The sequence below is a fragment of the Phoca vitulina genome, unplaced genomic scaffold (genome assembly GCF_004348235.1).
Source record: "Phoca vitulina isolate PV1807 unplaced genomic scaffold, GSC_HSeal_1.0 scaffold48, whole genome shotgun sequence".
NCBI lineage: Eukaryota > Metazoa > Chordata > Mammalia > Carnivora > Phocidae > Phoca > Phoca vitulina.
Window position 1 is genome coordinate 8810922 of NW_022589751.1, and position 22310 is coordinate 8833231.

A 22310-nucleotide genomic window follows, 5' to 3' on the forward strand; every position below is an offset into this window, starting at 1 on the left:
TAATTTGTAGGGCGCCCTCCTCCGACCTCTGCCCGCCCCTCGGGCCGGCTTCCCGGTAGGCGGTGGCGGAGCTGTCGGGCAACGCCAAGCACCGAATCGCGCCGAGGCGGCGCGGGTTGTTGCCACCGGGTCCCGACCAGGGCCGCCGAGCCGCCGCCGACCGCTGCACCTGGGCCCGGCCCGGCCGCCGATTGGACGGCTCAGGGTGACCCGGCTGTATCGCGAGACGAGATTGGCAGCAGCGGGGCCGCATGTGCCCCCGCGCTGGCTTTGTACGCGGAGCCGCCTGCCGGTCCTTTAACAATGGGCGGCGCGAGCGCCCCGGCGCTGGGCCCGAGCTGAGGCCGGCGCTTCGCGGCCGACTGTCCGCATCATGAGCGGGGCCGGCGTCCCAGGCACGCCGGCGGAGCTGGGGCTGTGAGGGCCGCGGTTCCGGGTAAGGGAGGCCGCCGTGGGGACCGGCAGGCCTGTGCTGGGCGCGGGACACCGGACCCGCCCGGCCCGGCCTTTTGTTCGCCTTTCTGGGGCCGCGCGATCCCCTGCGCTGCTCCGGACGAGGAGGCGGCGGCCTGGGTGTGCGCCGGCCCCGGCGGGACCGCGGGGAGGCCCCCCGGGAGGAACGAGCGCCCGGGCGCCTGCAGCCGGGACCCGGAGCCAGGCGGGCTTTCGTCCGTCGGTTTGTCCGCGGGAGGTGTTCTCCTCAGGGGGTCTGCGACTGGTGTCAGTCTCTCGGCTCCCCGGGGCCGACGGGAGAATTCGAACCCGGGACGCGGGGAGCCCTCAGCCGGGCCTCCGCCTCCAGCTTCCCGTGCGCGCAGCCGGGGCCGCGCCTTGGGAACTCGGGCCCAAGTTGGACCCCTCTGCCCGGCACCCAGGCCGGCAGTTCTCAGCGTGAGCCCGCTCCTCCTGACTGGGGCCTTATGCGCGGCGTCGGGGAATTGGTTTGCATCGGTGCTAGCTTTAGGTCGAGGCGGGTGAAGAGGAACAGCCACCCAGGGTGGCCTGAGGTCACACCCCTCGGGGAGGGGGCGCGGAGGGTCGTGTGGAGGGTGCTGGCCGTGACCGCGTCTGGGGTGTGTCTTACAGACTGAAGTTGCCGCGTCTGGCCAGGCGCGCCGCCCGGTCCCATGGAGCTGGAGGGACAGTGGTGGCGGGGACAGCTGGCCGCAGACATTCATCAAGCGCTTCGATACAAGGTAGCCCCGATCCCGGACTTTTCCTTGCAGTGTTTTGTGCCAATTTGTATAAATCGCAGCTCCCTGGGAAGTGCTGTCGCTAGTTTCCAGACCAGAAAGGGCGCGTTTGCTTATTTGCTCGAGGTTAATTAACTTCTTAGTTTCTTCCTTTGGATGTATCAGAAGAACCTGCAACTTAAATGAGGAAGGGGGTGGGGCGCGGTATTTGGGAGAGGGAAGGTGGAACATGACTTTGATACTGTGTTTAAACAGATGTGTGTGCTGCCTTTCTCTTGGGCAGAGTAGCCCTCCTTGTTCTGTAGTTGCTGTTACATTAGGCTGTTATGTCACATCTGTACATTAACTCCCCAGCCTGTCCACTAACTTGCTGTAAGTCAGACTTTGGACAAGTTACTTAATTTTCCTGTTTCCCAATTTCCTCATCTGTAGAATGAATAATAATAATGGAACGTGCCTTGTGGGGGCGGGGATTGTGAGATTAATGAGCTGATACTGTACATGAGCTTTAGAACAGGGCTTGGTATATAGAAGCACTAAGCCATAACTTATTTTCCCTGAGACTGTCAGATTTGCGGGCTGTTCAGAATGCCTTAAGGTAGGAATTAACTGCTTCTTCCAGCTAATGTAAGGCAGAAAGTACACTTAATATATTTAATAGATGTTGGTAGGGAGAATTCACTTTTCTGGCACAATGCAAAGTCTGCGTATTGTTGCTCTTAAGTAACAGTTTTACTCTGTCACATCCCAGCTTAAGGATTTATCTCTGATAACCAGAAGAGAGATCAGATCAAAACTATCCCTAACTTGACTCATTTTCACCAAGGATGGAGATAGCCATTTGTTATGTATAGAAAATGAGAGAGAAGCAAAGCACTGACTCTTTAATAAAAGGGATGCTGACTGTTGGAGTTGGGAGATCCTGGGATGATAATGAACTTGTATCTTGATTTTTTTCTTTTTTTAAGCCGGGTTAACTAGATTAGAAAACCTAATTCTAACTTTAATTGTTCCAACTGTACCCTTTTCTGAGGTTTAAGATTTCTAAATGGTACGTATTAATTCTGACATTCAGCCTCTTAGATGGACACCTCAGCCACCTAAGAGGTTTTTCCTATCACAAAAAAGTCTCAACTGTGGAATGGTTCTCTGGAATGTTAGGAAGAGAGTTTCAGGTTTTCCACTTTGAAAATTGTCCATATATATATTTTTTTAAGATGTGGTCTTTTATTTTTATTTTTTATTTTTATTTTTTTAAAGATTTTATTTATTTGAGAGCGAGAAAGTGAGTGAGAAAGAGAAGGAGCAGTGGGAGGGGCAGAGGGAGAGGGAGAAGCAGACTCCACTGAGCAGGGAGCCCAATGTGGGGCTCCATCCCAGGACCCCTGGATCATGACCTGAGCTGAAGGCAGACTGAGCCACCCAGGGGCCCCTCAAAAGATTTTTCTTAATGGACTTCCATGGTTTTCAATTATTTTATGTGTAATTTTAATCCTGAATGATTTCCTGAATTAATTTTGTCAGTTGAGGTTGGAAGTGGATTTTTTTTTTTTTCCACAGACTTGTTGAATACTTTTTGTGTATTAGGCTCTGGGGAGGATTGAAGGAATAAGACACAACCCTGTACTAAAGTTGCTTACGAACTATCAAGAGGATGAGATAGCACAGGGTCTGAGGGAATGGCACTGAAAATTACCTTGGGCCACCTGTGGCATGCTACCCTGGGTTGTCTTTATTTTATCTTTAAGCACTGTGTAAGCCACATTTGACACAAAGGCCACACTTTTTTGAATAATTTATGTTAGTCAGTAAACTTGAGCATTGTAGAACTGGAAAGAACCCTGGTTGTAGTACACTGAAGTCAAGGAAAGTTAAAATGAACTTTTCTCATAAAAAAAAAAAATACATGTTAATTCCAAGCTGTTAATTAGGTGGTTTAGTTGGATAGTCATATGCTTATTTATTCAACATATATGAGTACCTGCAGTGTACAAGGTGCTATGCCAGGTGTTAAAATGGTAATAGTGAATGAGACAGGCATAATCCACCTTTACGTGGTCTAATCTCCTATAACTCAGAGCATCTCAATTTAGGTCTTCCTTTGGGCAGGTGCCATTCAGACACTATGGAAGGAATTCTGTGTTTAGATCCAAGGTGTATAGAGAAATAATTGCTTCAGCCAGCATTGTATCTACTAGAGAAGGGTAAAAATGACAACAAATGGAAATTCTCTTCAACCCCAAAAGCCAGATGTATTGTTTTTGTAAAATATAATTACACTCCCCCCACAAAAAACCCTACAAAACAACTGTCTTCTTAGACCTGTGTCTTCTCCTCTGTCTTCTCATTGTTTTGCTATATATACTAGTGCCTTAGGATGCTTGGGAAGTATTTTCAGGAGTCTTTATGACAGATGCGAACAATGCTAGCTTGTGAGAAACATTCAGAAAATATCCCACAGAGTTGTATTTACATTTGTGAGTATTCCTTCTATGCCTTTATTTCCATCCTGGCTGGACAGTAATCTGTTCTGGGAAAGGGATGGCATTTGGGATGGGGAGCTGACTGGTACTTGAGACTGGAGATGGAGATGACAAGTCCAGGTCTCAGTGCTTTGGTCCTATGGGATTCCGAGAAGCAGGGAGGAAGAAGAGTGTAAAATTCTGGAGGATCAGGAATAGATAGTAGAAAAACCTTGTAAGCTGAGAGAAGCACAGGTTATTTCCTCAGCTTGCCTAACTGCCAGGCAGTACCTGGACAAGGAGAACTAAATCTGACAGCCATCTGGTAGGCACTTGTACTTTACCATTTAAAATGACAGAAGAAGAATGTATTCGTTAAAAATCTCCTGTTGGTCTTTGGTGTTCTTGCCTTTGTTTTGTCCACATTTAATAAAGTTAATATAGTGAAAAATAAAGTCCACCAAATACAGTGTTTTCCAGCTGTGTTTCCCAGTGAGCTTTAACACCTTGTTCAGGCCTCTTTTATTTATTTTTATTTATTTATTTTTTTAAAGATTTTATTTATTTCAGAGAGGGAGACACAGTGAGAGAGGGAGCACAGGCAGGGGGAGTGGGAGAGGGAGAAGCAGGCTTCCTGCTAAGCAGGGAGCCCGATTTGGGGCTCGATCCCAGGACCCTGGGATCATGACCTGAGCTGAAGGCAGACGCTTAACAACTGAGCCACCCAGGCGCCCCTCAGGCCTCTTTTAAAGAAAGCCTAACCTGACTTTGTTTTTTCCCAGCACTCCATCTCCTGAGCTGGGTTAGATCTTCCGTCTCAGTGTTCCTGTAATACCCTGTGGTTACTATATTATATCCTAATCATCTCTGTGTTTTGGTTTACCTGTCCAAGAGAGGCTTGAGACTGTTTTCCAGCTTTTATCCCTGGGGTTAACACAGTATCTGCTACATAAGAGATGCTCAATAAATGTCATGTGACGACAGCAAAGAAAGGTGAAGTTTAAAATTGTAACTCATTTACACCATTCTAAAGATCTACAGAAATGGTAAAAGAGGAGATCCTGGGGGCTGCATGAGAAATCGGCATGTTCCTTTTATTGGGGGAAGTTAATATTTTTTTTCTCTTCAAAGAACCAAGCAAGCCTAAGCCAGTAGTTTTTTTCCTAAATAGCATTTGTTTATGCTTTTCTCACATGTACAAAAGTTTGAAATGGCCTATTAGTCTATCTACCAAGTAACTCTTATTAATATTTTTTAGAAAAAAAATTTTTTTTTAAAGATTTTATTTATTTATTTGAGAGAGAGAGAATGAGAGACAGAGAGCACAAGAGGGAAGAGGGCAGAGGGAGAAGGAGACCCCCTGCTGAGCAGGGAGCCCGATGTGGGACTCGATCCCGGGACTCCAGGATCATGACCTGAGCCGAAGGCAGTCGCTTAACCAACTGAGCCACCCAGGCGCCCCTATTTTTTAGAAATTTTAAGTGATACATGCATATGGTTAAAAAAAATTCCATTAGTATAAGGTTTAAAATGAGCTTTTTCCAACCCTCACTGTTCCCTGATCCCCTAAGGTTACCACCATTGTTTTTTTCCTGAAAAGATACCCAATAAATTAGTATATATGCAAATATTTTTTGTTGTTGATACAAGAGGTCAGAATATATATTCGCTGTTCTGTACCATCCTTCCACCCCAACATCATTCAACTCATTCTATTTATGTTTTTTTTCTGTATCAACACATTTAGATCAACTGCCCTTTATTTTAATGTCCACATTGAATTGATGTCCTATGGTTTATCAGTTCCCTGTTGATGAATGCCAAGCTTTTTTTTATTGTACTTTTTTTTTTTTGAGATAATTGTAGATTTACATACAGTTGTAAGAAATGATACAGAGAGATCCTCTATACCCTTTACCCAGTTTCCCTCAGTGGTACATCTACAGAACTTTAGTATAATTTTCACAACCAGGATATTAATATTGATATAGTCAAAGATACAGAATATTTTTTTATCACCACAAGAATCTCTTATGATTTGTAGCCACACCCTCTTCTCTCCCACCCTTATTCTCCCCCTTAACCCCTGGCAACCACTAATTTGTCCTTCATGTCTGTAATTTTGTCCTTTTAAGAATGTTATGTATGTGGAATTACGAGTATGTGACCTGGGATTGGCTCTATACACTCAGCAATAAATCTCTGTAGATTCATCCAGATTTTTGGATATCAAGCTTTTCCCACTATTTTGCTATAAAAACAATGTTGCAAAGGATCTTCTTATATGTAGGGTAAATTGCTAGGTTGAAAGGTATTTGCAGTCTGCATTTTAAAAAATTTATATTACCTAATTTCCCTCCAAAAGGTTATGTCAGTTGTCAACCTGACCTATTAAATACATGGTAGTTCCTATTTCCACTCTTGAAAGCATAAGCGAAAGTTAATAAAATATAATCTGGGAAGTGAAAAAGTATGTAATTCTTTAGTTTTGAATGAGAATAGCCATCTTTTTATATGTTTTTGGCCATATTTAATTTTCCTATAAACTGTTTATAAATGTTGCCTTTTTCTTTTTAAGATTTTATTTATTTACTTGACAGAGAGAGACACAGCGAGAGAGGGAACACAAGCAGAGGGAGTGGGAGAGGGAGAAGCAGGCTTCCTGCTGAGCAGGGAGCCCAGTGCGGGGCTTGATCCCAGGACCCTGGGATCATGACCTGAGCCAAAGGCAGATGCTTAATGACTGAGCTACCCAGGCGCCCCTAAATGTTGCCTTTTTCTTATCAATGTGTATGTGTAGGATTTCTCTAAATAATAGAGAAATTCACTCTGTCCTATGTGTCAGAAACATTTATTAAATTCATCTATTCTCCTGATTTGAAATGCCATTGTTATCAAATCGATTTCTTTATCCAAGAAAAATGGGAGTCGTGAGATGGAGTATGTATGCAAGTCTTCCATACTCGTTTAGAATTTTAATGTTACCTTCATAAAGTGCTGAAATATAAATATTTTTTCTAGGTGTTTTAATTTTTATAGTTACTTTGTATGGAATCTTCTGTTTTCTAACCAGTTAATATACAAGTAGGCTATTGTTGTTTTTGTTTTTTTTTTTAAGATTTTATTTGACAGAGCACAAGCAGGGAGAGCGGCAGGCAGAGGGAGAGGGAGAAGCGATGCTGGGCTCCATCCCAGGACCCTGGGATCGTGACCTGAGCCAAAGGTGCCCCCAGGCTATTGATTTTTTTAATATTAATTTTGTGAACAGCCGTCTTACTGAATACTGTTTATTTTTTCTGTTGGTTTTCTTGGATATAAATTCTATCATCTAAAAAGTATTTTTATTCCTATTATTGACTTTCGATTCTCCTTTTCCAGTCATTAAACCTTTTCTTTCTTTTTTCTATTTGGATTAGTGTTCACGGAATAATGTTAAGTAATATTGCAATAGCAGGCACTAGAATGCTAATCCTTCTACTGTTTTATCTTCAAGTGAGATGCTGGCTCTTTAATTTGAGAGTTTTTTTTTTTTACCTTCCTTCCTTCATCAAAGAAATATACATCTGATATTATTTCTCCCAGGGTCACCTTTGTCCACATGCTATTTTGGCATCTATCAAGATGATTGTGAATATTCATGTGTGATTTTTAAATTATGATTTATAGTAGTAGATTTCCTGATATCAAACCATCTTTGAATTCCTGGGATGTACTACAATTGATGATATTCTTTGGATATACTATTAAATTACATTGGCTAACATTTTATCTAAAGTTTTATACCTTACTAAGTTAGACATATAACTTCGGTTTTTGGTGTTTGTTTATTGTAAAATGTCCACAACATAAAACTTTAACCATATTTAAGTGTACAGTTCCGTGACTTTTGGTACATTTACATTCTGCTACTTTCACCACTCTCCATCTTCAGAACTTTTTCATCTTTTTTTTTTTTTCAAGATTTTATTTATTTATTTGACAGACAGCGAGAGAGGGAACACAAGCAGGGGGAGTGGAAGAGGGTGAAGCAGGCTTCCCGCTGAGCAGGGAGCCCGATGTGGGGCTCGATCCCAGGACCCTGGGATCATGACCTGAGCCGAAGGCAGACGCTTAACGACTGAGCCACCCAGGCGCCCTGTCGTCTTCTTAAACTAAAATACATTTTGTGTTTTTTTTTGTTTTTTTTTTTAAAGATTTTATTTATTTGACAGAGAGAGAGACAGCGCGAGAGGGAACACAAGCAGGGGGAGTGGGAGGGAGAAGCAGGCTTCCCGCGGAGCAGGGAGCCCGATGTGGGGCTCGATCCCAGGACCCTGGGATCATGACCTGAGCTGAAGGCAGACGCCTAACAACTGAGCCACCCAGGCGCCCTGTCGTCTTCTTAAACTAAAATACATTTTGTTTATCCATTCATATGTTGATGGATTGTTTCCACCTTTTGGCTTTTGTGAATAATGCTGCTGTCAATATATATACAAATATCTGAGTCCCTTCTTCAGTTCTTCTTGGTGTATACCTAAAAGTGAATTGCTGGATCATATAGTGATTCTGTGTTTAATTTTTTTGAGGAATTGCAATACCATTGTTCAGTGTCTGTGCAATTTTATATTCCCACCATTACAGAAGGCTTCCAGTTTTTCACATTCTTATCAACACTTGTTAATTTTGTTTTCTGTTTCTGTGGTTATTTTGCTTTGTTGAGAGAAAGAGAGGGCTAGAGGGAGAGGGAAAGAATCTCAAGCAGGCTCCACACCCGGCATGGAGCACAATGCAGAGCTCCATCTCATGACTCCCATCTCACAACTCCCAGACCGGAGCCAAAATCAAGTCGGATGCTTAACCAACTGAGCCACCCAGGTGCCCCTGTGTTTATTTTGATAATAGCAATCCCAGTGGGTGTGAAATGTTATCTCATAATGGTTTTGATTTGCATTTCCCTAATGATTAGTAATGTTGAGCATCTTTATACGTGTTTATTGGCCATTTATATATCTTCTTTGGAGAAATGATTTTTCAAGTCTTTTACCCATTTTTAAGCAAGTTGTTTTTTTGTTGTTGGATTGCATGTATAAAAGAATTCTTTATATAATCTGGATATTAACCTCTTGCCCGAATATGATTTGCAAATATTTTCTCCCATTCTGTGGATTGCCTTTTCCCTCTATTGAAAAGAATGAACTTTGGTACACAAAAGTTTTAAATTTTGATGAAGTCTCATTTATCTTTTTTTGCCTGTGCTTTTGGGGTCATATCTGTGTAATTTCCTGCTATTGTGATACCTGTTGGGTTTAGTTTTAGTATTATGCTGATCTCATGAAATAATTTAGAACCTGTCTTTCTCTATGCTGTGGAAATACTTTAGTACTATAGAAAATTTCTAACTTGAAAAAAATGGGTTCATACAATTCTGAGATTGAACAGCAATGAGGGGAGAAATTTTAGGTATATGAAAAGGTAATGGCAAAGGAGAGCATCATAAAACTGCTAAAAGGGAAACATGCTTAGAAGATACTAGTGGATGAATACTAGTCTCTACCTTCCATACCTCTGCAAGTGTAGTAAAGCATGTGACATACCAGGAGCATATTCACTTCCCTGTTACCTTCTGATCCAAAGCTTTGAGCTTTCTGGAAGGGGTGTGTATGTGTTGTGTGGTTGGGATTTTGATAAGGATGTTTTTCTGAAAACACCTGGTAAGGAAAATAAGATACAAAAATCTTGCTGGAATATATCCATTCTGTAATGCAAGAAACACAATTTTTCACATCAGAGATGGTTAAAAATGAAGGAGAAAAGTTTGGTTTTAAATTTTAAATCAAGTGCTGTTAATTAATACTGTTCATTATCCTTCCAATCAACTTTTCCATGTTTGTGTTTCTTTCAAGAAAAGTGTTCTAGGCACTTGTTAACACTAATATATTGGGGGGGTCGTCTTTGCATTGTGCAGGTGTACTGCTCCTACAGGCTGTGTTAGACTAAATACTGTTCCTCTTGATACAGGAGCTGAAGTTGCCTTCCTACAAAGGCCAGTCCCCTCAACTAAGTCTCAGAAGGTATTTTGCTGACCTGATTGCCATTGTGAGCAATCGCTTCACCCTCTGCCCTTCTGCCCGACATCTTGCTGTCTATTTGCTGGACTTATTTATGGATCGATATGACATATCTATCCAGCAGCTGCATTTAGTTGCACTTTCCTGTCTGCTTTTAGCAAGTAAGTATGAATCTCATGTATATGACTGGAAATTTCCATTGTTTATAATAAAGAAAATTTATGTAGAGCTCAGTGAAATATCACCAAATTCCATTCATTCCAATTTACTAATATCAGAAAGTTTATGTTGAAAGTGCTTCTTGGCATAATAATTTTTAACTAGACATTAAAAAGTGGCTCTGAAGTCTTTTGAAAACATGTTCTTAAGCCCTACATCCTGAAGATTCTGCTACAAAAGTCTAGGCCACTCCAGATCTACTGACTCAGAATCTGTATCATGGGGCTCGAGTTCCAGAGGTGATTCTGATGTACTTTTCCAATTGAGAACCATTGCCTTAAAGTTCTCAACTGCGAAAAACTGTGCCCCACAAGAAATAGTTGGCTTTGGGTGAAGCCGGTTTTGGTTGTTGTCACAACCTGGGAGGATGCTGCTAGGATCTAGTGAGTAGAGGTCTGGGATGCTACTAAATACCTACAATATACAGGACAGCCCCCAATAAGGAATTACTGGCCCAAAATATCAGTGGAACTAGGTTGAGACACTCTGTCTACAAGATACTGTACTCTTGTATTGTTAGAATACCTTCTACTGACTACATAATGAGTTGGCTTAATGAACTAGAGGTTCACAGGCCTCTGCTACAAATGGGGAGGACTTTGCTTCTGCAGTAGGCACAGTTCCGTGGTCGGCTGCAAGGTAGACTCTGATAAACCGTAGTTGTTACCTGAGGCAGAATGTACTGGTGGGTCTTTTGGTGCTCTTTCTTTTAGCTTCTTCCTGTAAATCATTTCATTGTTAGTACCTTGACCAAAGAGAAAGAGGATGAGTAAAGGAATTGAAATTGGGTTTTTCTCCTTTTAGTAATGTGAGAAAGATTGTATATAATATTGAAATTGAATTCATTACTCTTTATATTATTTATGACATTACAATAGGAACGTAAACCCCACTTTAAAGTAGGATGTAGAAATACCTACTGCCTTCATCTCTAACCCCCACTTGAGGGTTTGGGATCTTGTATGGCTGCTGTCTAAGGAACATTCCCCCTATACCCTGCCACCAGAGTTCTTTCTAGAACAACTTTGTTCTTAGACTGCAAGTAAACCTAAAACCAAATGCAGGCCTGTGTAATCATTTCTAGGACAGATTTCTTTTTCTACCCTTATTATTCCTTTGATCTGATTTTGTCTCCTTGGAGGTCTTTTTTAAGTTATTTCAAATCCTTTGTGGACCCGGCTGAATATAAATAAACACAGCCCCAGTAATGACTTCCCACTCCCTGTGGGTTAAGGTAGAAACTCCTTAATGTAACATTTAGAACCTTTCGTCTAGACCCTGCCACCTTTCCAGTCTTATCGTCCCACCCTATTCCCATGCACCTTGAGCCAAAGTCTTACCAGAATACCATCTATTTCCTGAAAATCTGTATTTCTCCTTTAATCTGTTGTCCTCTAAGATTCAGACACATCACCTGTTCTTCTCCCCTCTACCCAGAAAGCTGGAGAGGTAATACTTCCATTTATAATTAACCTTTAACCTTTAATCAGAGTGTCATTCTCATAAGCAATCTCATGTACAATTCTGTATATGTTTCATCACTGTCTGTGAAGCCCTTTGTGGTTTCATAGTTTGCATAGGACTAGAAAAACCCATACTTGACGTATCGGATGTGTGAGAATCCACGCATGGAATGGTTTCTTGTTATCCTACAAAATGTTAGTTTATAATAGGATCAGTTTATAGAAGAGAGATACTGGAAATCACATACACAAGTTAGGTTATTTTAAAAACTTCGGATCATTAATGAAAAATGATTTTTGCCTGTTTTGGCTGTCACTGTGCTTTTACCACTACCAAGTCACATTTGCTCTATGCCTGAGATTCTTAAAAGTGTGGTGCAGACCAAGTGGGAGATTCTTGCTGGTGGACTGTGAAATTATGAATGATGTAGAGTTCATGGACCGACTTACATTTGTGACTTACGTTTACTTACTGATAACTTATCAAAGAATTAGGGGATACTAAACTAGATACTCATAAACCACATGTTATTGCCAAAGTTCACTGGGGACTCTAGTCAAATAATCTAGTAAGATTTCTGGCCACCATGCAGTGCTTGGCGTTGGTGCCAAGTTTCTGCAATTTGTACAATTTGGGGGAAGGATACTTTATTTGCACACCATCTTAGGTTGATTGGAATGGAGTTTTCAGCTGTTCTTTTTTTAATTATTGTTAGTTTAAGATTATGATCAATTTATTTTATTGAAGATGATTTTGCACATTTTCCAGGAACTAGGCTTTGGGATTTGTATTTGCTGTGGTTCAAATATGAATTGTTAATTAGCTGTTACTGAAAGAGTCAGATACCTCCTCCTTTTGTTCTACTGACACCCCTTACCCTCTCTTTCCCTGAGAGAGAATTGTTTTTCCATTGTTCCTTTCCCACTGGAGAATGGAAGAGTATGAGGTAGGTGTCTCCCAGGGTCTCAGCCCCTCCAGGTAGGTGGTGGGCAAGAGTTCAAGCTATCAGGGTTGTAAGTTCAAGCCCCATGTTGGGTGTAGAGATTACTTAAAAAAATCTTTCTTTAAAAAAAAAAAAAAAGTTCAAGCTGTCAGCTCTGTGCTTGGGTAAGGAATCAAAGAGGCTGGCTCTTAGTAGTTGGCTACAATCTCTCCTGCCTCTGCTCTCTAACTTTACTACAACAAAAGCATTTAAGGTGCTTATAAACTAGTAGCCTGTTTTTAGTATCTAATGTCTGTTTTTAATTTGTGGAATACATTCTAGTGTTTTTTACATTCTTACACTCTTCTTACCTTTGGCAGCTCTCCAGTTAGGTTTCATAAACTTTAAGTAATGCTTCTCTCCTCCCAGAATGATTGAACTTTGTATGTCCTTCTCCAGCTGCTACCTGCTTTAGGATGGGCAGCCTGTTGCGTAAAAGTGAAGAGCAGCTTACAGCTGACAGGACTGGGTGACAGTTGGATTCCACTTGTTAAGTAGGATGGGAGGCTGTCTCTCGTTTGGCCAAAGATAGAGCACAGGGCATAAGTTCCAGGTAATATGCGTACCCAGCTGCCTGTGTCTGCACTGTTGGAAGTAGGAAGAAAGGACCTACAGACTGTCCTTGATTGGAGAGGAGGGGTATGCAGTGTTTTAGAGTAGGGATTACAGTGATGAATTTCCTAGGTTTGTATGTCTTGTCAGCAATATGAATTTCAACAACCCTTAAGTCTGAAGTTACTTGTCCATAAAATGAAAATAAAGACATTTAACTGACAAAGTTGTTGTGAGGATCAAGTGGGTAAGATGTTTAAAAGCACATAGGAAATTGAAACAAAAGTCAGCATCGTAATGATTAATTCTGCCATAATCTGTTCTGTAATCTTTAATCTGGCTCCCTAGCCCTAAAGATTCTGGCTCTTTCCAGAAAAGTCTCCAATTATCCTGGGAAATTCTGAAATTCCAACTCTTTGTCATGTATACCCTGGCCTCCCTTGGCTTCTTTGATCAGCACTGAACTTGTGGAGAACATGAAAGCAGTCTTGGAGATGAGGCTTTTGATAATTTGTGTAACTAAGAAATGATCTCAGAATCAAGATGAAGCCAAAGTAAGATTATAGGCTGTTAGTAGAAAAATCTGTGATAAGTGCTTGTTTCTCCTTGCTTACCAGTAATGGGTTGACAGAGCTTTTTACTTAGTTAACTGAAAGGTCAGAATTTTATCTCATAGTTGATTTGATTTACATCTCAATTTTTAATGAGAATAGAACCTTTTATTCCCCCCTATGAATTGTCTTTTCCTGTTCCTTACCTGTTTTTCCATTAGATTGGTAGTCTTACAAATTTGTGAAAATCCTTAGTATATATTAAGGATGACTTTTTTCCTACTCGGTACTAACAGAATCAAATGTGGATTGGCAGAGCTTACAGTATGACATTTGATCCTTGCCTTTCTGCCACATACCTGCCGTTCACTGCTGGCTTTGAAAATGTGCTCATTTCCATGGCTGATCTGAGCATTTCCTATAAAGGAAAGAAAGTCTGATGTTTTGTTTCTGTGGCGTCTAATTCCTTATTTTCTGGGAAGCAGATGTGAATTTCCTGTGCCCTTATTTCCTGTTTGAGGCCTTTATCAATATAATCACATGGCTTCTGGTATTTCCTTTCAATTGAAGAAACTGATGTTTGTGATCTGTATGTGGTATTACAGATAAGTAGATTTAAAATACCCATGCACATAGCTTTCAGCACAACAAAAACTATGGATACGAATGCAGGTACTCACTGACACTGTCACACATTTTGAAATCCTTTAGCTTCCGTGATTCTGAATATTTATATCACTATATATAATGAAAAAGTTCCAAAAAACATAAGCCTGAATAAAATCCCAAGTATGGTTATTTATGTAGTTCAAGGTTATTTTTAACTCTGCATGTCAAGTTGCAAAGGCTTTCACACTTGTAATAGCCAAGTACTTTATAAATACAGAAACCACGTAGATGTTTAATAATATTGACATCTTGTCTGTTTTGATAGTTGTCGTTCCCATATAACCCAGTGCAATACTTTGATCTAGAAGTACAGATTTGGGAATTCAAACATAAGTCTTCCTTTTTGGCTTCCATTTTTTATTTGATTCAGCTTACTTGACCTTAAATGAATTGGCCAACCTCACTATATTGGTTTTTTTGAGCTTTGAAATTAGTCATATACAATTTTGTTTTCAATGTTGAAAGTTTCAGGAAGATAATATGGAACATTCTTGATCCTTGAGTTAAACAGTGAATTATGGTGTATTAGTTTCTTCAAAGGAACTTCAAGCATGATATAAATAAACACATTAGTTTTTACAATGTTCCTTTGAAGTATACTGCTAGTGTCACTGCTGCACAAATGGCAGGGTACTTACTTTAAGGACCTTCATGATTCATCCAGAGGGACTGAACTAAATTCCTGGGACATTCTCCACTCTGACACTGAGAGCGGTGGTTCCTTTCCTGTATCTTTATGCAGTGATGATGCTGGATGACTATGTTCTAAAGACCACGTTAGTGCATTTGGCTGTACTAAGTATATCATATCGGAAAAACTTGGGAAATTCTTCTCTATGTGATTTGAATTGGGCAGGGCTATCTAGATTCTTTAAAAGTCTGAATTGTGTACTTTTTTTTAAATCAACTCCTACCCACAGCAATATTTAGTGTTAAGAACAATTTAGATCTAAAGAAGGTCAGAATTTCTGAGGCGGGAGAGGAATTCTCTTTGGGCTCCGACTCTTCTTCAAGTCATGAGCTTTGACTCTCCTGGCATAGGAGACACAGCCTTCTACTCCAGTTCTCCCACCCTCCAAGCAAAGACCCAAGTAGTCAGCAGTGCTTTTTCCCCAGCCCTGAGGCAGGCCCACTGGGTCCAGTCCATGGAACATCTGTCCCGAGGGCCACTGCCGTTTGCTGTAGTACCTCCAGTGGGTGATACAAACCCAGCCCTTCTGGAAGAGAAATTTCCCAGGGAAGCCTGCCTGGTTTCTACTGCTTGGCAGTCTTTCTGGCTCTTCTCCAAAGTATGTTTTTAATGGATAAAATAAAATTAGAAGATTTCCAAGGAAACCAAGTATGTTGAAAAAGTTATCAAAATAGTAAAACAAAAAATTTTATACAGTAGTATATAACATAGTCTAACAACTGTAATTTTGAGCAAGTATAAAAGCTGTTGTGAGAAATCTGTATGGTAGATTGTGTTTCATACAATTAGGAATAATTGCAATATAATATGACTGTTTTAAACTTTAATGTAAAATAGAACATAATACTAGAAGGTAGAAGGTTTTAGTTAATTTCCCTTCTTCTATGGACCACTGTGGAATGAACCCAAAGAAACTTGAAGACAATTCTTTGGTTCTATTGCTGCATCTGGAAAACCATACTGGTACTTGATAGTTTGAATTTTCTCCAGCCATAAGTTCTAGAGATACCTAAAATGAATGATTTTTATATAGTTAAGATTAAAGTGTAAGATGGTATAAAACCTATAGGAACATTATTCTGGGGCTAGAATTCTGAGGGAATTCTGTTTCTCAGCTGTACATATGGATGAATATTTCCTGAAAAGAAGTTAATGCCTTAGAATAATGAAGTCCAGCCATCTGATTGTCTACTTCTATTCTGCTTTCAGGAAGAGGATATAAAAGTAAATAAAAAGTATCCTCCCCTCCCTTTTTTGGTAACAGATTTAGCTAGGTTTCTGTTTTGAATTCTGAAGAGGAGGTTGCTCTGTGGAATGAGAAGGCTTATTAGATATTCACCCAGTTTTTTTCTCCCGCTGTCTCTCTAGAATTGAGATTGTTCTGAAAAATACACCAAGATGAAACACTTGAAGCTTAGCTACTTTTGATTTCAGATAACTCAGTATTTTCAGATAATGAAGTTAATTCATTTCAGATAACTTCAGACATTAAATTCTTTACACTTTCTTCTATTCTAAAATAAACTAATTTTCTTCCACTGACCACTACCTGTTCCCCCTCCCCAAAAGAAATTTCCTGGAAATATTCGGCTGGTGAGATCTGAGAGAGTTATTTTTTCATTGGCACATAGGACGATTTTCATTATGTAGTGTCACATAGATCAGCATGTTTACATGTTCCATTTTTTTTAGAGGAGGGTGAGGGGCAGGGGATGGAGGCAGGAGGAAAGAAAACATGCAGAATATGAGAGCCAGAGTTCTGGCACAATTGTATCGGCCCAAGGTAGGAGAAAGAATGTCTTTGCATCTAAATCTTTGCAGTGAGACAGCAAATCCCAGTTAAGTGACTGGACCTATAATGATCGCTTGTGTAACCTTTCTCTCTCTCTCTCTCTCTCCCCCCCCCCCCCCCCTTTGCTTATAAGGTAAATTTGAAGAAAAAGAAGATAGTGTGCCTAAGCTGGAACAGCTCAACAGCCTGGGTTGTATGACTAATATGAATCTAGTATTAACAAAGCAAAATTTGCTACATATGGAACTGTTACTATTAGAAACCTTTCAGTGGAACCTCTGCCTTCCAACAGCTGCCCATTTCATTGAGTATTATCTCTCTGAAGCAGTACACGAAACAGATCTTCATGATGGCTGGCCGATGATTTGCTTGGAAAAAACGAAACTCTACATGGCCAAGTATGCAGATTATTTCCTGGAAGTATCTTTGCAAGGTGAGTCATTGTGGATGCCAGTAGGTGACATGTGAGCTGGTGACTTGTGTATTCTGTTGCTTAAGTTCATTTTTGATGTCTCCACAGATTATGCCTTTCTAAATTATGCACCTTCTTTAGTAGCTGCTGCATGTGTGGCTTCTTCAAGGATTATACTTCGTCTTTCTCCAACGTGGCCTACAAGACTGCATCGTCTTACTGCTTACTCCTGGGATTTTTTAGTGCAGTGCATTGAACGGCTATTGATGTAAGCCTCCTTAATCTTGTGTTTGTGATTGCTCAGTATTTTTCTTCATGGATAAGGGGCCCTACAAACAACTTCTCGCAAGCCCAGAGCTTTTAGGACACCGGCCCTGACCGTTGCCGGCTGCCGTGAGCAGTGCTTGGTGGGAGGCTGCACCTGGGCTGTTTCCTGGGGAGAGGCTGTCGCTGCCGTCACGATTCTGGGTACACGGTATGCTCTGCGTGAGTGAGCCCGTAACCCAGATCACTCCGGGCAGCTCTTGCCCTGCTCCTTCTTTCCACACCTTTGAATTGTGGGGCCACCAGGGTGTCACCAAAGGGGCAGCGGTGTTCAAGTGCTTATTGTGGATATATTTCCCAAGCAGGAAATAGGCCTCCAGGCTACCAGCAGCGAGTTCCCAAGGTTTGTGCCAAAGGAAGGAGCTTTTTAGAAGGATAAGAGTGAGATCTCAGCGTTGTCGGAATTCCGGTTACAGTGACTGCTGTGTAGGCAGTGGGGCCGTCCGCGGAGTCAGCCGTTGAAGAGTGGAAGTACCGTTATTAACAGTTTTCTCTCTCTCCATACAGCGCGCATGATAACGACGTGAAAGAGGCCAACAAACAGAGAGGCCAGGCGGGGGCCCAGCCGGCGCAGCTCAGTGTGCTGCAGTCAGCCTCCCAGGCCTCGCGGCCAGTTCACTTTCAGCAGCCCCACTATCTCCATCAGACGCACCACACCCCGCTGCAGTACCGCCATCCTGTCGCCGAGCAGCCAAGCTGCCCGCAGATTGCATCTACCACACACACCTCGTCTTACACACTACAGACGTGTCCTGCTGGCTTCCAGACCAGTGTGCAGGGCCTCGGGCACGTGCAGACTGGTGTCGGGATGTCCCTGGCAATACCAGTAGAAGTTAAGCCCTGTCTGAATGTTTCTTATAACCGGAGTTATCAGATAAATGAACATTACCCTTGCATCACTCCCTGCTTTGAAAGGTGATGTTATGTGAAGGTAATTCCTGACCCAGACTGTTCTGTGACTTGAAGCTCTGGGGCAAGCTTTTTGTAAAGTTCTCTTCAAAAGGAAAGGGATCCAGATTGCATCAGAATGCTTCGGATACCAGCATCAGGAAGACAGAATATCCCTTTCAGTGCGCCACGAATACCGGGGAGGACTGAACCAACACTGCAAACACTTTAACAGTATGTATATCAAATCCTGTTAAAACACATCCTTATATGACAAAAACTTTCAAGCCCTGGCTGATGGTCCAAATATTTCAAAAATATTCAATACAACAGAAAATTTGGACAGACTCTAAATCGCCATTTTGAGATTTGATCTTGGTGGGCTCTGGGCCTAATGTTGGCTTATATATCAGAGACTAATGTTTATCTGTGGACTTGCCAAATGGTCTTTTTATGAAGGAAAGTTACAGTATTAATTTTTGAAGAGGTCCTTTTTTTTTATTCTGCAGTTTTGAGTTACATTTTTGGTCTATAAATGAATTTTTGACTGAGTTTAAACTCATGAATTGCTATGCTCTACCAATCTGTGCAGTAAAAAAAAAAAAATTTTTTTTTTTAGATGAGTCTCTATAACTTCCTATCTCAATATATAGGTATCTGGATTTATGTACTAAAATTAAGGGTGGAGTAGATCTCTTAAAATCATGGTCATAAATTTTTGTTGTTTTTTTGCCCTAAGTGATCAACCTCAAATCTTTAGGATTAAAACACATTTAACTCAGGGAATTTGTACTACTTGGAAACACTTAACTGTAATGCAACATGCTTTGGGAATGTTATAGTATGAACTACCTTTATAACATAGGTTAAAATACTCTTGCTAGGATGTGTTTTCAACTGAGAACCTAATTGTAGCTTAGAATGAATGAAGTGGTTCCTATCATTCATAATCCATATATAGGTTTTGCATTTCTCAGTGCAATCAATGATTTATACTCAGATTTGATGTTACTCTAGAAGTTTTTTCAAGGGAAGGTGTAACGGTAAAATGTCAGTACTAGAATGAAGTCCTGTAGGTTTATTTTGAAGTGGAATGTGGCCAGGGTAGTTCTCAGGTTGTGCTAGAGCAGCACTTTGTCACGTGGAGGGCAAGTTTTACAAGCAGCCTTGCAATCCAAGCCCGTCTGTGTATCAGCGAAGGAACCCAGTACTAGATTGCAGCAGCCACTTGCATTACATTAGCCCCAGAACGGCCCTGGGACATTTCACTGTGTCGGTAATGAGTGAAAACAGCAATAAGTTGTCATTACAGCGAGGGCAATTGGGGGGAGAGAGTTCGGAGGGAATAAAAAGTAAAAAAGAAAGCATTGTAATAACTGAAACTATACATTGTGCTCTTATCTGTGGGAGAAGAGAGATTTGGTGGAGGGAAGCTTTCTGATTTAAAAATTAGTGAGGTGTGTCTTTTTGTTTGTGTTTTTTTAAAGATAGCACTTGAATAGAAGGGAAACTGCATGGCAGGTGTGTGACTGCCACAATATGCATTGAAGACAAACTTATTATAAAAACGTTGTGGGTATGCAGCCGGAGTCTCAGTAATCACGCCGATGGCTTTTGTTAGGAAGGGAAGGGACTCAACGCAGTAGTGGATTGATCCAGATGGCTCCAGTGGATAAATGTGGGTGGGTGGCTTCTGCCAGCGTGAATTCCTAGAGAATGTCCTCTCCTTAAAAGAATGGTAACTTTTATAATTAGAGTACATAGGGCATGATGTGAATTTATTAGTCTGGTAGATAAAAAACCACTCAGGTAAGAACACTCACTCATGGCAGTTTTCAACCCTGAAAATTGTTTTTCTGAAAGTATAATCACTTTTCCTCTTACAGAAGGCTGCTAATTGGATTTTGGTAGTTCTTACCTCAAAGAGAGCTTGAATTATTTGGGGGAAAGTGGGTTCAAAAGAGAATATATCTTTCACATTCACATTCAGAACCCAGCATCTGGAGTCCAATTTTCAGTATTTTAACTACCTCAATAATGCTATGAATGTAAGATATTGGGATAGAGATCCCAACTTGAAACAACAACCGGTGCCTATGGTAATTTAATGTCTTGTCAAATGCTTTTATTGATTGGTTTAAATGTCATTCTTGTTATAGAAGAATATGCCTTTTTAAAAAGCTTATAACACTTTCCCAGTTTGTATTTAAAAAAGCTAAAGAACACTGGATTAATTTTGTGGGGGGTAGAATAAAATAATTAATTGGTTACTATTGCTGCATACCCAGGGTGGGGTGGGATGGGGTGGTTGGAGAATCAGAACTATTTTTAAAACATTAAGTTTCAATATAAATAATAGCTCACAACTGCTAGCCTTGCGGGATGGGGGTGGGGGGAGTTGTGTGGGTTTTGTTTTGTTTAATTTATTGGTTAGTCTTTAAAGTAGGTCTTTTTTTTTTTTTTTTTGAGATTACTGGACCATCATTAAATGTGTACTGTGAAGAGATTAATATGTATAAAGGGCTTTACCAAAGTCCACTAAATAAACACTACTCAAGTACAGACTGCAAACCAAAATGTATCTGTGTTGTGACATTAATTGCAAATAGCGAGTATGGTGCTAAATTCTACACCAATGGAATTAGATGAGTGCTATGCACTTAATTTTAAAATAAAACTAGTTTTCAGTAAAATGGCTTTAGCGTTTTGTTTTAAATATATTTGACATATATTTGTAGCTTCAGTGAACCATGTCATCGTATTAGTCAGACTTGGAATCCTAATTATATTTACTAAAAGCCATCCAGATGTAGAGTATAACTGAAGTGGTAGGAAACTCTTGTCCATTGATTATGTATTCATACTGAGCATCAAAGCCCACGAAAGTATGTTGGACACAGCTTCTGGCCTTTTGAGCTTAAAATCAATATATTAGCAATTGCAGCATCTGATTTCTCAAACAACAGAAAATTTGAAGTCTGATCTCAGAAAAGTAGGGGCACAAGATGGTCAAGGGTGTGAGAGGAAGCAGGGTCAACAGTGAGTGAGAATGGTCTGTTCACCTAAGTATATGTATCATTTGCCACTTAAAACTCAGCAGATAGAAATTGTTTTGAAGAGTAAAATTTTAACATTTTACTAATGTACTAAGAAGCATTTTTAAAATTAGTCCTCTGTAGTGTCCCTTGCTCTGGCACAGTGCCAGGGTTTAGCAACAGACCTCGAGTCAGTTACTATACAATGTTCTTTAAGGCTGAATTTAAGAAAACAACAAGCATTCTAGACCAGGGCAGGTAGCTTTACGTGGAGGCAGTTCTGAACCCCATGTAACAAGTTTATATCCATCATTTGTCTTCAAGCACATGGTGAAAGACTTAACCTCCCTAACCTCAAGCAGCTTATATTTAGCTTGATACGACTTTCACATTGGAGCAGTTAACAGTGGTATAGTCTGGAACTCAGTTTAATATTATCTTCATTTAGGAATCACCCAACATCCATTTTAAAATCCCTTAGATTAAAAAAAAAAAAAAAAGTAAAAAATACAGTAGGTGGAAAGCATGAAGACCAAGCTCCAGCTTTCCAATGGAAAAGTAGGGGTAGGCTGCTACCCTATCCCTACCCAGCTGCCATTCTTTTTATTATTATTTTAAAGACTTTTTTTCTGGGCGCCTGGGTGGCTCAGTCGTTAAGCGTCTGCCTTCGGCTCAGGTCATGATCCCAGGGTCCTGGGATCGAGCCCCGCATCGGGCTCTCTGCCGAGCAGGGAGCCCGCTTCTCCCTCTCCCACTCCTCCTGCTTGTGTTCCCTCTCTGTCAAATAAATAAAACCTTTAAAAATAAAAAATAAAAAAATAAAGACTTTTTTTCTTTAAAGATTCTATTTATCTATTAGAGAGAGAACAAGAGGGAGAGGGAGAAAGATGCTCCCCGCTGAGCAGGAAGCCTGACACGGGGCTCGGTCCCAGGACCCCGGGATCGTGACCGAGCCAAAGGCAGGCGCCCAACTGACTAAGCCAAGCCGGTGCCCCTTTAAAGACTTTTTTTTAGAGCAGTTTTAGA

The 22310-nt window shown here is 40.9% G+C and overlaps 1 protein-coding gene across 2 annotated transcripts; it reads left to right on the top strand.

The window, feature by feature from the left end:
* Window positions 1–221: 221 nt before the first annotated feature.
* Window positions 222–21340, top strand: CCNJ (cyclin J). Of its 2 annotated transcripts, none has more exons than XM_032432518.1 (6): window positions 222–436; window positions 1087–1196; window positions 9656–9866; window positions 16759–17058; window positions 17182–17305; window positions 17869–20537. In XM_032432518.1, exons 2-6 carry the CDS (start codon window positions 1128–1130, stop codon window positions 18278–18280), a joined length of 1116 nt encoding a protein of 371 aa, XP_032288409.1. In that variant the 5' UTR covers window positions 222–436; window positions 1087–1127; the 3' UTR covers window positions 18281–20537. The 2 variants fall into 2 exon arrangements, with proteins under 2 accessions (XP_032288409.1, XP_032288408.1); XM_032432517.1 differs by having other exon boundaries at window positions 224–436; window positions 17146–17305; window positions 17869–21340.
* The last annotated feature ends 970 nt before the right edge of the window (window positions 21341–22310 follow it).